Source organism: Pleurodeles waltl, chromosome 5 (genome assembly GCF_031143425.1).
Source record: "Pleurodeles waltl isolate 20211129_DDA chromosome 5, aPleWal1.hap1.20221129, whole genome shotgun sequence".
Taxonomy (NCBI): Eukaryota; Metazoa; Chordata; class Amphibia; order Caudata; family Salamandridae; genus Pleurodeles; species Pleurodeles waltl.
In genome coordinates, this window is record NC_090444.1 from 17,867,754 (window position 1) to 17,885,432 (window position 17,679).

The 17,679-nt window shown below is 43.5% G+C and overlaps 1 protein-coding gene across 1 annotated transcript in view; it reads left to right on the forward strand.

Annotated features, from left to right (window-relative positions):
* Positions 1–391: 391 nt before the first annotated feature.
* The window catches only part of LOC138296932 (zinc finger protein 585A-like), a 166,544-nt gene continuing 149,256 nt past the window's right edge, over positions 392–17,679 (forward strand). Inside the window, exon 1 of the mRNA XM_069236452.1 lies at positions 392–2,888. Within this exon, the coding sequence (XP_069092553.1) occupies positions 1,864–2,888 (1,025 nt within the window). The 5' untranslated portion in view covers positions 392–1,863. The remainder of the gene's footprint in view (positions 2,889–17,679) is intronic.

Here is a 17,679-nt window from a genome sequence, read left to right on the forward strand (position 1 = left end):
GGTCACTAGCCTGTCAGTGACAATTTGGAAAGAAATGAGAGAGCATAACCACTGAGGTTCTGGTTAGCAGAGCCTCAGTGAGACAGTTAGGCACCACACAGGGAACATACACATGCACACCTATGAGCACTGGGGCCCTGTGTGACAGGGTCCCAGTGACACATACATATAGGCCACAAACCTATGAGCACTGGGGTCCTGACGAGCAGGACCCCAGTGACACATAACAAACATACTGAAAACATAGTGTTTTCACTATGAGCACTGAGGCCTGGCAATCAGGATCCCAGTGAGACAGTGAAAACAGTGACAAACACCCTGACATACACTCACAAACAGGCCAAAAGTGGGGGTAACAAGGCTAGAAAGAGGCTACCTTCTCACAGTAAATACAAGGTCCCATCACAAAGGTAAAGTGTCAGGAAAGTCTTTTCGGACTCTAAGAAGCCAAACTACCCAAACAAGGTCTAGTATTGTTGTTCACGTCAGAAGATCTTGCAGTAGATACAATCTCCGTTGGCTGCAAGTACTGTGTGCCGGACCACTGATATGTGCCTTATGAAGATGAAAACATTTAACTTCTAAAAAAGCTGTAAACTGTAGCCAGGGTCGGTGGAGCTATGTGATTTTGCAGCTGCAGGGCTTTTCAGATAGTTTGGACTTGCCACGTTTGACACACAATCCATCATCTGCTTCATAATCTCCAGATATTAAGAAAAAAATTGTCTGTAGCTCAAACGGATAAAAAGTTACTAAAACGCTGCTTGACTTGTTGCCGCAAAGTGGAAGAACCTTTGCAAAGCTTGAGTTGTCACCTTTCTGTTGCTTGTTGCTATATTTGGGAGTTACACTTGTACTAATGAGGTGCAACCTTGTCATTTTTACTCATGATAACACTGGGCAAAGTAATACGTTAATACTATCACAAAATGTGCTGCCTTGTGCGGGATAATTTGTCTTTCATTGCTGCATAATTTAGTCAGTCCTTTCACATAATTTGATCCTTAACTGCTGCATAATTTCAGTGGCCCGGAGTATGTAGTAATATATATAAAAGATCGCCCACTCTAATGAACTAAATCCTTCCCCCACAAATCTGAGAAACAAAACATTACGTTGTAAATGCCTGTGTTTCTAGACATTAGAAAGCAGATGTTGGAGAAAGAACATGTAAATGTACTGAATCTATTTAGGATATGATAAAAAGGTCATCCGTTTTAACAGAAAGTCAATATAATGGAGAGACTTTATTCATGTTCTGCATGAGACAAAAGTGTTAATACAAAAGCACTTCTAAATAGATATCAGGCAGGCTACACCTGGCGAAGACCATATAAATGTTCTGAAGGGGCAAGGGTTTCTTGCTAAAGAAATACCGTAGGTGACATCAGAACCTCCACACTAATGAGAATTCAAATGAATGCACTAAAGGTGATAAGGCATTCAGGCTAAAGGAAAATCTAAGGCAATGACAAACTCCACACTGGTGAGAAAGTATATGAACGTATAGAATGTGACATGGAATTCATGCAAAGTCAGAAAGTCCACCTGATAGAGAAATTATATGAATGTATTGAATGTGACAAGACGCTCATTAGGAAGGGACAACTGGAACGATACTAGAATATCCACATTGTGAAGAAACCATATCAATGTACGGAGTGTGACCAGGCATTCACTACAAAGCAACACCTCATAAACCATCAGAAAGTCCAAACTGGGAAGAAACCATATGAATGTATTGAATGCTATAAGGCGTTCATTACAAAGCAACAATTAGACCTTCACCAGAAAGTCCACACTGGGGAGCGGCCATATCAATGTACTGAGTGTGACAAGGCATTCATTAGAAAGGGAGAGTTAATGAGCCATCAGAACATTCACACTGGGGAGAAACCATATGAATGTAGTGAATGCAGTAAGGCGTACAGAGCAAAGCAACACCTAATGCGACATCAGAAAGTCCACACTGGGGAAAAGCCATATGAATGTACTGAGTGTGACAAGGCATTCATTACCAAGGAAAAGCTAATGTGCCATCAGAGAGTCCACACTGGGGAGAAACCATATGAATGTTCTCAATGCAACAAATCATTCTCTACTAATGGTAACCTAATAGTCCATCAGAAGGTCCACACTGGGAAGACACCATACAAGTGTCCAGAGTGTGACAAGGTGTTCAATACAAAGCAATATCTTATGATCCATCAGAAAGTCCACACTGGGGAGGAACCACATGAATGTAGTGAATGCGGCCACATGTTCCTTAGAAAGCGACAACTAGAGCTTCACCAGAAAGTCCACACTGGGGAGAGACCTTATCAATGTACTGAGTGTGACAAGGAGTTCATTGGAAAGGGACAGTTAACACGACATCAGGAAGTCCACACTGGGGAGAAACCCCATGAGTGTACTGAATGTGACAAGGCATTCACTAGAAAGTATCAGCTAATGAACCACCAGAAAGTCCACACTGGGGAGAAGTCATTCAGATGTACCCAGTGTAACAAGGCGTTCACTACAAAGCAATACCTTAGAACCCATCAGAAAGTCCACAACAGGGGGAAACCATATGAATGTAGTGAATGTGGTAAGGCGTTCCTTAGAAAGCAACAACTAGTTCAGCACCAGAAAGTCCACACTGGGGAGAAACCTTATCAATGTATTGAGTGTGACAAGGCGTTCATTACAAAGCGAGAGTTAACAAGCCATCAGAAAGTCCACACTGGGGAGAAACCCTATGAATGTACTCAATGCATTAAGTCATTCTTTACTAATAGTAGCCTAATAGTCCATCAGAGAGTTCACACTGGGGAGAAACCATATGAATGTAGTGAATGTGGTAGTGTGTACAGTACAAAGCAACATTTAATACAACATCAGGAAATCCACACTGAGGGGAAACCATATGAATAATGAATGCTGTTAGGTGTTTAGTGAAAAGGGAAACGTAATGCAACACCAGAAAATCTACACAGGAGAGAAACCATACACGTACTGAATGTGCAAAGGTGTTTATTGCAAAGGTAAACCTTTTGTGACGTAAGGAAAGCCATACAGGACAGAACTGTTAAGAATTTACTGAATGTGACAAGACATTGCCCACAAAGTCAGATCTAATGCAACATCTAAAGGTCCATCATGCAGTGCACACAGAAATAAAACAGCATAAATGTACTGAATGTCAAAAGGCATACAGGATAAAGTGGGGGCTCAGGCAACATCACAGAAATAAAACCACATGAAGGTACTAAACGTGACAAGGCATTCAACAGCTTTGCTCAGTAACCGGAATAGTTTGAGAAAAGTAACACCTTCAATTGGGAGAGCCTTCTTTGGTTAGAAAAGTGTGACTGATGCGAAAATACTGTGACAATATTCATAATAGAAGAATGGCCATATGAACTGGCTTTAGTTGCTGAACTTGTCATTATTGTGCTTTTGAATAAACATTTAGAGAGCTTGTTTGTTTCTACCCGGTCACAGTTTATGGAATTGTATGTAATCTGGTTGTGAACTTACAATTGTAGAGCACAGCATTTACCGAAACTGTTATTGAACTGTTATTTGTAGAATGCTTGTACGTAAAAGTTTATTGGAACCGTATTAGAGAACAAAACAATAATTACAAAGGTATACAGGATTACAGCATCATAAAATCCACACGAAGAACCATATAGTGGTTCTGAAATCTTTAATTTTCAAATAGTGATCTAACGCAACATAGGAGAGCCCACACCGGAGCCAAACTGTATGAATGTACTGAATCCAACCAAGCACCCATTGCAAGGGGGCATGTAATGGAACATCTGGAAGTCAGACTTGAGAATGAGGTTTTTATCTTCCATTGCATGTTTGTTAAAAATTAAATTAAACAGTCTTTATAAAAAGGAGAGAAGAGATATGATAAAACTGCTTCAATTCTAAACTCTAAAGTCCATGATGAACAATTTTACACAGTAGTTGTTGTAGAAGATCTCTCGCAAATCTCAGCAAAGTCATCAACATACGCAGTATGAAAAAAATAAGACAGCATATTGGCTTCACAGAGCCCAAGATCAAAACGTGCCCACCTCGACCTATGCACTAGGGTTGGTGATGGTGGTAGAATTAGTGTAAATACTTTTAGAAATGATAACACAGTTAAAAGAGAAATGTTATTGCTCTGTAATTAAAGCCATATTGATGACAATTCATTATGAATACAAAAAGCTAGTACACAATATAGATCAACAGTTATCAAATGATATCTATAAAAATAGACTGTGGTAGTGTCTGTAGGTTGTGTGTGTGAGAAAGTAGCCTCTTTCTAGCCTTGTTACCCCCACTTTTGGCCTGTTTGTGAGTATATGTCAGGGTGTTTTCACTGTCTCACTGGGATCCTGGTAGCCAGGGCCCAGTGTTCATAGTGAAAACCCTATGTTTTCAGTATGTTTGTTATGTGTCACTGGGACTCTACTAGTCAGGACCCCAGTACTCATAAGTTAGTGGCCTATATGTATGTGTTCCCTGTGTGATGCCTAACTGTCTCACTGAGGCCCTGCTAACCAGAACCTCAGTGGTTATGCTCTCTCTTTACTTTACAAATTGTCACTAACAGGCTAGTTAGTATGCCAATTCACATTGGCATACTGGAACACCCTTATAATTCCCTAGTATATGGTACTGAGGTACCCAGAGTATTGGGGTTCCTGGAGACCCCTATGGGCTGCAGCATTTCTTTTGCCACCCATAGGGAGCTCTGACAATTCTTACACAGGCCTGACACTGCAGCCTGAGTGAAATAATGTCCACGTTATTTCACAGCCATTTACCACTGCACTTGAGTAACTTATAAGTCACCTATATGTCTAACCTTCACCTGGTGAAGGTTGGGTGCTAAGTTACTTACTGCCACTAGCCAAGGTGCCCCCACATCGTTCAGGGCAAATTCCCCGGACTTTGTGAGTGCGGGGACACCATTACACGCGTGCACTATACATAGGTCACTACCTATGTATAGCGTTACAATGGTAACTCGGAACATGGCCATGTAACATGTCTAAGATCATGGATTGTCACCCCAATGCCATTTTGGCATTGGGGAGACAATTCCATGATCCCCCGAGTCTCTAGCACAGACCTGGGTACTGCCAAACTGCCTTTCCTGGGGTTTCACTGCAGCTGCTGCTGCTGCCAACCCCTCAGACAGGTTTCTGCCCTCCTGGGGACCAGCCGGGCCTGGCCCAGGAAGGCAGAACAAAGGACTTCCTCAGAGAGAGGGTGTTACACCCTCTCCCTTTGGAAAAAGGTGTCAGGGCTGGAGAGGAGTAGCCTCCCCCAGCCTCTGGAAATGCTTTGATGGGCACAGATGGTGCCCATCTCTGCATAAGCCAGTCTACACCGGTTCAGGGATCCCCCAGCCCTGCTCTGGCGCGAAACTGGACAAAGGAAAGGGGAGTGACCACACCCCTGACATGCACCTCCCAGGGGAGGTGCCCAGAGCTCCTCCAGCGTGCCCCAGACCTCTGCCATCTTGGAGTCAGAGGTGTGTTGGCACACTGGACTGCTCTGAGTGGCCAGGGCCAGCAGGTGACGTCAGAGTCTCCTTCTGATAGGCTCTTACCTGTGTTACTAGCCTATCCTCCTTCCTAGGTAGCCAAACCTCCTTTTCTGGCTAGGTAGGGTCTCTGCTTTGGGGAATTCTTCAGATACCGAATGCAAGAGCTCATCAGAGTTCCTCTGCATCTCCCTCTTCACCTTCTGCCAAAGGATCGACCGCTGACTGCTCAGGACGCCTACAAAACTGCAACAAAGTAGCCAAGACTACTACTGCAACCTTGTATCGCTTCATCCTGCCAGATTTCTCGCCTGTTTCCTGGTGGTGCATGCTCTGGGGGTAGCCTGCCTCCTTCTTGCACCAGGAGCTCTGAAGAAATCTCCCTTGGGTCGACGAAATCTTCCCCCTGCAACCGCAGGCAACAAAAGACTGCATCACCGGTCCTCTGGGCCCCCTCTCAGCATGACGAGCGTGGTCCCTGGAACTCAGCAACACTGTCCAAGTGACTCCCACAGTCCAGTGACTCTTCAGTCCAAGTTTGGTAGAGGTAAGTCCTTGCCTCCCCATGCTGGACTGCATTGCTGGGTACCAGGTGATTTGCAGCTGCTCCGGCTCCTGTGCACTCTTTCAGGATTTCCTTTGTGCACAGCCAAGCCTGGGTCCCCGACACTCTAACCTGCAGTGCACAACCTGCTGAGTTGTCCTCCGGCGTCGTGTGACTCCCTTTTCTGACTTCGGGTGGACTCCGGTTCACTCCTCTTCTAAGTGCCTGATCCGGTACTTCTGCGGGTGCTACCTGCTTCTGTGAGGGCTCCCTGACTTGCTGGGCGCCCCCTCTGTCTCCTCATCCAAGTGGCGACATCCTGGTCCCTCCTGGGCCACAGCAGAATCTAAAAACCCTAACTGAGACCCTTGCAGCTAACAAGGCTTGTTTGCGGTCTTTCTACGTGGGAACACCTCTGCAAGCTTCTTCACGACATGGGACATCCGTCCTCCAAAGGGGAAGTTCCTAGTCCTCTTCGTTCTTGCAGAACACCAAGCTTCTTCCATCTGGTGGCAACTTCCTTGCACCCTCAGCTGGCATTTCCTGGGCATCTGCCCACTCTCAACATTGTCGCGACTCTTGGACTTGGTCCCCTTGTCTTACAGGTACTCAGGTCCGGAAATCCACTGTTGTTGCATTGCTGGTGTTGGTCTTCCTTGCAGAATCCCCCTATCACGACTTCTGTGCTCTCTGGGGGTTGTAGGTGCACTCTACACCAACCTTTCCGGGTCTTGGGGTGGGCTGTTTTTCTAACACTCACTGTTTTCTTACAGGACCAGCGACCCTCTAAAGCTCACATAGGTTTGGGGTCCATTCGTGGTTCGCATTCCACTTTTGGAGTATATGGTTTGTGTTGCCCCTATACCTATGTGCTCCTATTGCAATCTACTGTAACTTTACATTGCTTGCATTACTTCCTTTTGCTATTACTGCATATTTTTGGTATTGTGTACATATATCTTGTGTATTTTTGGCATCCTCATACTGAGCGTACTCACTGAGATACTTTTGGCATATTGTCATAAAAATTAAGTACCTTTATTTTTAGTATATCTGTGTATTGTGTTTTCTTATGATATTGTGCATATGACACCAGTGGTATAGTAGGAGCTTTGCATGTCTCCTAGTTCAGCCTAAGCTGCTCTGCTATAGCTACCTTCTATCAGTCTAAGCTGCTAGAAACACCTCTTCTACACTAATAAGGGATAACTGGACCTGGTACAGAGTGTAAGTACCCCTTGGTACCCACTACAAGCCAGGCCAGCCTCTTACACGTGCTACCACACCATGCATGTCCCACTGTATGCCACTCTACTCTGCACCACTCCACAGTACGCCATTCCACGCCACTCCACATTGCATCACTAAACTCCACTCTGCACCACTCCACTAGACGCCATTTCACTCTAAGCCTCTCTACTCTACACCACTCTACTCTATGCTACTGCTATCTACCCTGCATTACTCTACTATTGATCACTGCACTCTGTGCCACTCCACTTTGCTCCACTCCAGCCACTGCACTCTACTCAGTATCACTCCACCCTATGCCAGCTCACTCTATGCCAGTCCTCTCTACACCACTCTCATCTACTCTGCAGTCTACACCACTGTACTCTACCTTCACCACTCCACCCTGAAACAATCTACTGCACGCCTTATCAGGATATTTCTTAGTACATCGACAACGAAAACAGTTCTACAAATTTCAGGGGAGAGAGAGAGAGGTCAGTACCAGCATTTGAATGGGGAACAACAAAGACAAATGTACATAAAAAATCCGAGTCAAAAAGCTTGAGAGTAGGAAATTATATAATTTCAATGATTAGGCTCTCAGACAGGACATTCTACAATGAAGAGCTTAGAGTTTTTAACACAGGTCTTAGTTTTGATCCCTCTGCTAGGATCAATCATTTTGAGATAGAGAAGGACTTATGAGATTTACTTTAAAAAACTGAGAAAATCTTTTGAGGGTAAGGATTTTATACAAACATAAAATAGATCAGGACTAAAACCTCCTTCAAGGTTTAATCCTAATAGTCACATGGTGGGAAAGGAGGTTGAGACCTTTGAAAGAGCAGTAAAGAGAGGCTTTGATGGCCTTTTGAAGAAATAACTTTTTGGGCACAACAATTTAGGTTCAAAATAGAGGACCACATTGAAGACATTAAGTAAGCATGAGAATATCACCATCAAGCCGGCCAATAAAGGCGGTAGTATGGTAGTAATGCATACTGAAAAATAAGAAGAAAGCATAGACAAACTATTACCTGTAAAGGAGCATCATCTGCAGTGCCAAAGAATACCTGAGATGAAACAAAGGAAGAAATAGGCCATCTGTTAAGGATAGCCAAGGAGGATGATGTAATTACAGAGGAGGAATTCGTTTCTTCTTGAGCCAATATCTTGTAATTCCTGCCCTACATGGTCTCCCCAAAATATATAAAAATGCATTTGATCCACCAATAAGACCTACTGTTTCATGTATACACTATCTACAGAGCCTTTAAGCAAATATGTTCATATCTATCCAGGACTTTGGTGCCTAGAGAGATGTCCTGTACTAAGGACACTACAGCTATGATATATAAAATAGAGGGAGTACATTTTGATAGGGACTCTAATTGGATGGTAACAATTAACATAGTCATTATATACTACTATTCAGCATGGCTTAACGATATAAGCATTAGAAACCATCGTACAAGGGGATAGTGATGCGACACCGCAAACTACATTTATACCAGACTGGATGCGCATCATTCTTAAGAACAATGCATGCCTTTTTCATAATATCTTCTACAAAAAAACAAAGAGGACCAATATGGGTGCAACTTGTGCGCATAGTGTAGAATGTATCTTTGTAGGAGTCTTTGAAGACCAACATATTGATAAAGGAATGGCTCTATTTTTTTAGAGCGTGACCTATTGGTTTCAGTATATCGATGAAATGTTTTTATTTAGAGGGGTGAAAGGGGTGAAAACTTTTTTTTTTTTTTAGAATGGATCAATTGTGGGGTCCCCAATCTAAAATTTACGACAAGAGTGAATAAAGGTAGAGTAAACTTCTTAGATCTTAGAATTATAGCTGTAAACGAGTCCCTTGAAATGGAACTAAACACTAAACCCATGGACCGTAATACAATGTTACATTATGAAAGCAATCATCCTAGGAGCCAATGCAACAAAATCCCCTTTGGAGAATTCCTCCGTTTGAGGCGGAATTGCACCAACATGCAGGATTTTGAAAAACATGTAGAGGTCCTTAAAGGTAAATTGACTGCACATGGCTATCCAAACAGACTGATTAGACATTCATGTAAGCGGGACAAATATCAAAATAGAGAGGTGATGCTGGAATCTAAAAATAAGGATACTGCCAATAAGCGAATTAACTTTGTGATCAACTTTAATCCTGTGAGTAACAGAATTAAAAATCTAATTAATAGAAACTCGTCCATTTTAAAATGCCCAGGTAGAGAGAAACTAGAGAGACCCATTTTTGCGTATAGGCGAAATAAAACTATTTTAGGGCTCCATGTTTTATGGTATTTTTTTTTAAACATTTCCATCTGTTTTTATCCATATTTTTTTGGGGCATTTTATTGGTATTTTCCCAGATTTATTTTGTCTTTTGAGAATAAATGGAGTTGTAAAATGGTATATTTCCACATTTATTTAACTCATGGTTTGCCGCCTGTCACGTTTTTTTACTAAATTAAGCAGCTGAATGTAGCAAAACATTACACCCACAGGTAAATATCTGCATTATAACACAAATATATGTTAACATATGTCTGTACTTAGGGAAATCTCAACCTGTTCTTTAACTTCCTATGCTGTCTATCTGCTCAGCTGTTGACCTGGAAATAAAAGGCATGGAGAGTCACCCATAAGAAGCACAATTTTATGTATTTTTCCGCTTTTAAAGTTAATAAAGGTGGGAAACACACTGTTTTCTGTATGTATTATCTATAAAAATCAGTAAAAATGGAAAACTGGGAGCCCTAGCTATACACGACTGCCTTGTCCAGAACCTATGAAAAACTGATCAGGAATAGACCGAGGAGTATACAGGATAATAGCGTTCTCCAGAGGAATTTCCCTGTGGGCAGTGCGGCAACTGTAATAATATAAAAACATCACACTTGATGGTGCTGTACATTACGTTAATCAGATGGTCGACTCTAAAAGCAGCCGTGTGATATACCTTGTACTGTGTGCCTGTTGGGGAAATCAAAATAGGACTTAAACATAAATCTGCTTTTAGGACATGTAAAATGAATGCACCACTTATGGAGCATTTTAAGGTGACGAAATATAATGAATGTGACATGAAATTGTGCATCTTGCAAAGGGTAGAACTATCACGAAGAGGAGGGGATCTTACGCTAATGCAGAGGGAACCAATTTTCATGTGTAAGTTTGCTACCCTCAGAAAAGGCTTAAATAATCAGAAAGAGTGGGACAGGATATTAAGATAGTCTTCCTCCGGGGATACTGTATTTAATAGTAAGAGTTGTTAATAATAATAGGAGTTCTGTCTTAGCTGAATAAAAACAATGAGGCTGTGTAATGAGAAAGCTCAAGTAGTGCAGTACAGAGTATCGTGCCTGAGAGTTTGATGTTATGTTGTCGTAACGAGATCTACAAAACTAGATTAATATATAGAATCTACACTTGATAAGTAGGATGTAAGGAACCATGTTAAGGAGCCGCCTGCTTTTCAACATGGTGGTAAAAGGCCAAGAACAAGCAGGCTAAAAAGATAAGGGTACAGATTGGATAGTTAAGGGACTAATGGGTAACCACAGGTACAAGAACAGGCAGGCTAAAAAGTTGTGAGGCAGGTAAAAAAGATAAGGGTACGGATTGGACAGATAATGGACCAATGGGTAAGCACAGGGACAAGAACAGGCATGGTAAAAAGTCAAGAGTATAGATTGGATAGATAAGGGACCAATGGGAAACTACAAACACAAGACAAGGAAGGCTAAATAGGTAAGGGAATGTGAAGAGCACCCAATTATAGAAACTTTCTTACTTGGTGTATCATGGGAGTTCCCATGTAACCCCCAGTCTTCGATCCAAATAGAGAAAGAAAATGAAACCAACAGGCAAAATAAAGCAAAGGAGGAAACAACAAAGACTTTAACAAGGGACTTATATTTTTAGGAGCCAAGCTGCAGAAGCACTTCCAAGCAAATCAGCCCATATTGGAGAGAAAAGCATGAGGGGCGATTCATTCGGGGTGCTACGGACGAAGACAGAGAAGGCGATGCGGGCGAGGTCACATGGACAGAAGAGTGGTGGACCCCTGGACTGCCACAGGAAGCGATAACACCCACCACAACTCAGGGAAGAGGTGGGGCATACTCAGTGAGTCAATGGGGCACTGTTGGTTCACTCAGTTACACAGGTCACCCGGTGGAGGCATTTTCTTTGTTTGCCTGTTCTTTCCATAATACCTAATTTTTTTCTTTGTTATTGTTCTGCTTTGGCCCAAAAATATGTTTGACACAGAAAAAGAGGGAAGGGATGGCTAAATAGAGGACAGCACCTGGATACCTTATCGATAAAGGGCAGATTTGTTTTACGGGTGAGCGCAAAGCGATCCGCCCTGTGTTGTTAACTCTCTTTGGGCTTCAAACCACATCCATGTGACGTCAGTGTCTTTCATTGGTTTGTGGGCTTGCCTTTTAAAATCTGCTTGCTTTCATTAGTGGAAGGCATGCATACGTCATTCCTTTTCCGGTGGTTACTCCACCTCGAGAACATACGAGGCTCACTGTTTTCCGCCTGGTTTGTGGACTACTTTTTCCCTTTTTTCACTGTGTGATCTCGCTGGGTAGAAGTCGAGCGCTTAGCATGACATCGATCCTGCTACATAGTTAATTGCACTTTTGCCGGTTACGTAGATAATTACACTTTTGCCAATAGGTTTCACTGCGAGTGAACTGTTATTTCCATTTGTGTGTCTGCTTTGCACTGATGGCGGCTGGCAGCTCGCTTATGTGAAACTTTTACTTTTCAGTTTATATGGCAAGAAAAGTCCAGTTAGTTATGTGAAACTGTTTTATTTTCATTTTCAATTTATGTGGCAAGAAAAGTCCGGTTAGGAGTTTACAACGCTAATTGCTGAAGCTCAAGCAAACGTGAGACCGTTTGCATTGCAAATGCTTGTTTCTTTTTCCCACAGAAACTATTCCTCAGATTTTTTTTCTGGAGTGTTATCACAGTGGGTGATATGCTGGCTGCCTAAAAGAAATTACAAAGAGACTCACAGCCCTGTCTCTTTCTCCCGAGGGTAATGGCGGGCGACCATATGAACACCTAGAGAAAAGGAGAGAGATCAAGAATAGAATCACCACCTTGACATCATCCTCGGAGGAAACCAACCCCTACAGAAGAACCTATGTTTTTTTTGGAACCTTGCACTCTATTCTTTGTGAATACATTTAACAAAATGCCACAATTCAGCAAAAACCAAAGTCTCCTAAGCCTTATTTCCGCCCCAGCCTCTGACATGGAACGGATTGGTTAGACAAGTGACCAATGGGAAACCATCTTCCTGTATAAATCAAGGATAGCAATAGGTCTCGGTTATACTGCTGGACCCTAATTTCAAACAAGGTGAGCTCTAATTAGGCAAAAATGATATCCAGATAAGTAGCTCTTACATAGTACAAACCTAAATATGCCTGTACGTGTTTTTAGAAGCACAGGGCACTGTATTGGCAGTCTGCAAGACTTGTGTTGGTTGTTAAACTAGCAGATACAACAAACTGTGTGAACCACGCCAAACAGACAGGTGAGATTTTTAGTGATAAGCTAAATATAGGAAAATTTACGGTGCCTCTGGGTCACATTAAAACTGACTTTATGTAACAAGTTGAGTTAAAAAATGGATTTTTATGCTGTGCAGGTAATTGAGAATGCTGCTTCAAGTAGCAATGTATTGACTGCTGAGATCTACGTTATCATAGCAGCAGACATGCTAGGGGCAGGAGAGGAGCAGTAGATTTGCCGTAGTTTCTTTATCCATGTGAAATTTCAGCTGTAAAGTCTTAACTATGAGGTAGGACCTTGACTGACATATATGGATTAATATTAACTTATTTTTGTCATTACGAAAGAATGGAAAATGGCCTTTTATTCCTATTGTTTCTTATCTCCTTGGGAAAGAAACAGTTCATCGTATTAATGGTGAAGGACAATAAAAGCAAGGGGCCTTCAATATACATGATATGAAATCCTGGAGAATATCAGTGGGCAAGAAGACTGTCATACCAACTTAAAACATAAAGGAAGGAAATGAAGGATGTCTCCTAGGATCTTTTTATTTGATACTCATGGGGACACTATACCATAAGCATATTAATTAAATGTTTATGAAATTTGACATGATAAAGAGTTGTGGAATCCCATTTTATTGTTATAAGGAACCCATCTTGTTTTCTGAACAGCCCGGTGATACTCAATGATGAGACGATGCCTGTTGTTGCATCACATGACTTTAATGAACTATTGTTCTTTTTTTTTATTTCATGCTTGGAATGCAGTTTCTCGTAAGGCTTGCTCGAGAGACAGCACCCATGATAAACCACAGCATGCTCGCTCAGCGCTGCTTTATTTTGGTATCAAGACACCTGCCGTTGCATAACACGTTTCTCAATATTAAATAATTCCTCAACTGACAGTAGGGGGAACACATGATTACTTCTATGTACTTGCTTATAATGCAATAATACTATGATTTAATTGGATATTTTATCTAAGCATTATGAAATCTTGCCTGGAGATAGCTGGACATGTGATCTGTAAATGTGTAATTGCCGAGAAATGGCTGTGTGCTAAATTCTTATTGGACAATCCACATGGTTTATAGGAATAAAAGATTGTGTTATACTTCTGAAATTTGAACAGTTGGATTTGAGGGCCTATTGTTCCCATGTCACGTTATTAAATCTTCTCTTTTACTACAGCAGGATGGTGTTTGTCTTTGATTTGGGCCAGACTTAAAGATTTGCTTCTACAGATGGTAGAGAATGCACCTTGAGGAGTGGTCTCTTACCAGGCACCCCGGCTCCCACGGACTGGCCTGACCTGGGGCAGGCTGTGGACCTTTGTTGTTCTGCTGTGCAGTCCTCGCCGTGGAGAGTTTTGGTGTGGCCGTTAGTACATATCACCTCCCTGGCCTCGCTCCTGTGCTTTCTTTCTCTTCCCTCCCCTTTCTGTCTCTGGTTTGGATTTGATTTGTTTACGCTCATGGAGGTGACCTTGCCTATTGAGACTGTTTTCTGCATCTTTTTTGGATGTCTGTTGTTTTCTAGCCCTTTGTGTGTATTGTCTTCTGTTTCATGGCCAGTGCCCTTGTGACATCATCGTCTCCAATGTAGTGGTTCTTCGCAGACTTCGCTCCCCTGCGAAAGTGCAGGTGTGAGTCTTCTAGTGGGCTGGTGGAGCCCACTTGGTATTTTCTCAGCTAGTGGTGCTGTGCATGCAGGTTGTGCATGAACGTTGTTCTCCTTGGCCAATTCTCAGGTGGTATGGTTCTCCCCGGTTCAGCAGTTGCCCTCTCCTCCACTGTCTGCTTTGGTGCCGGACGTCTGGTGCCTGGGAAGGCCTCTGGTTGGATTCTGCCGCCCACCCAGCCATCCTGCAGGAACTGGTAGGAGGAGAACACCCCTTGACAGCTTCACCATAAGGCACGGCAGGCCATACCAAGAGAAACTGCTCTCCTTGGCTTGCTCTACGCTGATGAAGGAGGGCCCTGAAATACATGCACTATATGGGCAGCAGGTTAGGGCAGTGGGATGAATATCTAACACCCCAACCATTCCACAGGAGTATGAATTGCATATTATGAGATTTTCCTTCACGGAGTCAGACTTACTAGCCTGGGAAGATGTGAAATTATTTGAGACACTGAAATATGCGGCAAACAAGCCCCGGCAGTGGAAGAAGTTGGAAAATAGGAGTCAGTGCAGGCCAGCTACAAACCGCGTCAATACCATGCCCCTGTGGGAGGTGCCCACAACACCCACACCTGGAGATTACACTACCCCTACCGCATATGTCCATACTCCTTGGCCCATATGCGGATGGAACTGTGATAAACAAAACAGTGTCCTTCATGGTTGACACTGGTGCTACATGATCAATGCTGAAGGCATCGCAGATGCCAGAAGCACCACTCTGGGGTACACAAATAACGGCAGCCGGTATGACAGCACAACCAATAACTGAACAGTTAACACAACCTCTGACACTGGTGGTTGGTCCTATCACTGTTCAACACCAATTCGTCCTCAGTAGGTACTGCCCTGTGACTTTGCTGGGGAGAGACTTACTTTGCAAGCTGCAATGTACTACCCATTGTTCACCAATAGGGGTTTTCCTGGAAAGCAGGGTGAATGGACTGATGTTGCAAGCCTTCATAAAAGAGCTGCAGGACTCTGTCCCAGAGAGCGTGTGGGCCCAAGGGTGAACTTGATGCCAGGTGCACCACTAGCATGAGCTCCACAATACAAGATTTCCAGAGAAGAGGGTATTGCTCCAGTAATAAGATACCTGTTACAGCAGGGAGTGATAAGGGAGATAAGGCACAACTCTTGTAACATCCCTATTTTGCCTATAAAAAAGCCCCCCAAGAAACCAGGTGAGTCCCCCATTTATAGATTCACACAGGACCTCCGAGAATTAAAAACAAAATGTGATCCCATCATTTCCTGTTGTTCCGAACCCAGCAACCATCCTATCCAGCATTCCAGCCACTGTCACTCATTTAATGGTCCTGGATTTAAGCTCCGCCTTTTTCTCCATCCCATTACATAAAGATTCTGAATACCTTTTTGCGTTCTCAATAGGCTGAAGAAGAATGACTTGGGAAAGGTTACCTCAGGGGTACAGAAAATCACCTTCGATCTTTTCAAACGCCCTGAAGACAGGCCTGGCCTCCTTGCAGCTGCTGGGGCTCTACTCTGATACAGCGCATTGATGATCTTTTGTCGGCCTCACCCTCTGACAGCCTGTGTGGAGGACACAGTGGCCCTGCTGTGCCACCTGGCAGAGAAGGGTTACAAAGTGTCCCCTAAGAAGCTGCAGTTTGCTTGACAACACTGCTGTACCTGGGCCATGAGTTATCTCAGGGAACTCGTAGGCTGCTACCTGACAAGTTTCCCACCATTACACAATCCCCAGGCCCCACACACAAAAGGAGGTGAGAAATTTCCTGGGAGTGGCAGGCTAATGCAGGCATTGGATACCAAACTACTACTTGATTGCACTCCCTCTATACTACCTCACCCACAAACAGGTATCTGATCCCGTACCATGGTTCCCAGAATGTGAAAGGGCATTTATGACACTGAAGCATGAATTGTGTGTGGCAGCAGCCCTAGGCCTCTCAGACTACACTAAGGCGTTTCACCTGTTGTGCCATGAGAAGGGGGGCTGCTCGCTAGGAGCACTGGTGCAGAAGCACGGGTCCTTTTACCGTCCAGTGGCCTTTTATTCTGCTACCTTGGACCCAGTTGCTATTAAGAGATGCACCACCTTCAACCCCACTTGCTTGTTACCAGCGGGGTGTGACCTGGATAATTTAGCCATGGATGATGCCTTCCATCATCGTGTCTTAGCAACTGACAGTTACACCAAATGTTGGCAAGATCTCAGAGACACTCCAATACCAAATGCTATGGGGGACCTATTTGTAGATGATTCATCTCTGAGAGATGAAGCAGGGACTCTGCAGGCCGCCTATGCTGTGATCACAGATAAAAGATTTTTGGAGAGGGGAGGATGACGACTAAAAGTGCCCAAGCAGCAGAATTAGTGACATTGACAAGAGCTTGCAAACTAGCTCAAGAGAAAATTGTGGATATGTATACAGATAAGCGTTGTGCATTTGAAGTGTGTGAGAAATGGCCCCTTTGTTGACCTGGTTGGCCCCCCACTTATTGCCTGATGTATGATGTGGCCTAGAAATTGATAGTGCCCAGGACACCTGCTGACCAGGTTCCCTGGTGCAGAGCTCTTTCCCTAAAACTGTTGTAATGCATTGGCACAATTGGATATACCTTTAGCTGCCACTATAAGTCCCTCATAACAGGTGCTTAGGTACCCAGGGAATGGGGTACTAAGGGTGGGCCCTTGAGAGCAGGAGCACTGATTGTGCCACCCTCTGGACCCATCAATCCAGAAGCACCCACCACTGCCACTGCAGGCTGAGTGTCCTGGTGCAAACCAAAAACACCAACTCAACACAGCACACTGCCTGGGTGCCTGTCCACCATACACTATATACACCATGGGTAAAACACCCCTCGGGCAGGCCTTCCTTCCAGCCCTAAGGTAGGGTGCACCATATTATATGTGAGGGCATAGCTGCATGAGAAATATGCCCCCCTGTGCTCTTGCCAAACCTGGGACATAGTGAGTGAACAGAGCAGCCATTTTAATAGACCTGCTGGACACTGGTCAATACGAGTTTCCAAGCTACATGATGCCCCCCTCTGAATCCTGGGTTGTTTGGTATCAAACAAATCAGAATGATAAATCCAACCTGGTACCAGTATTGGATTTATCCCCAAAA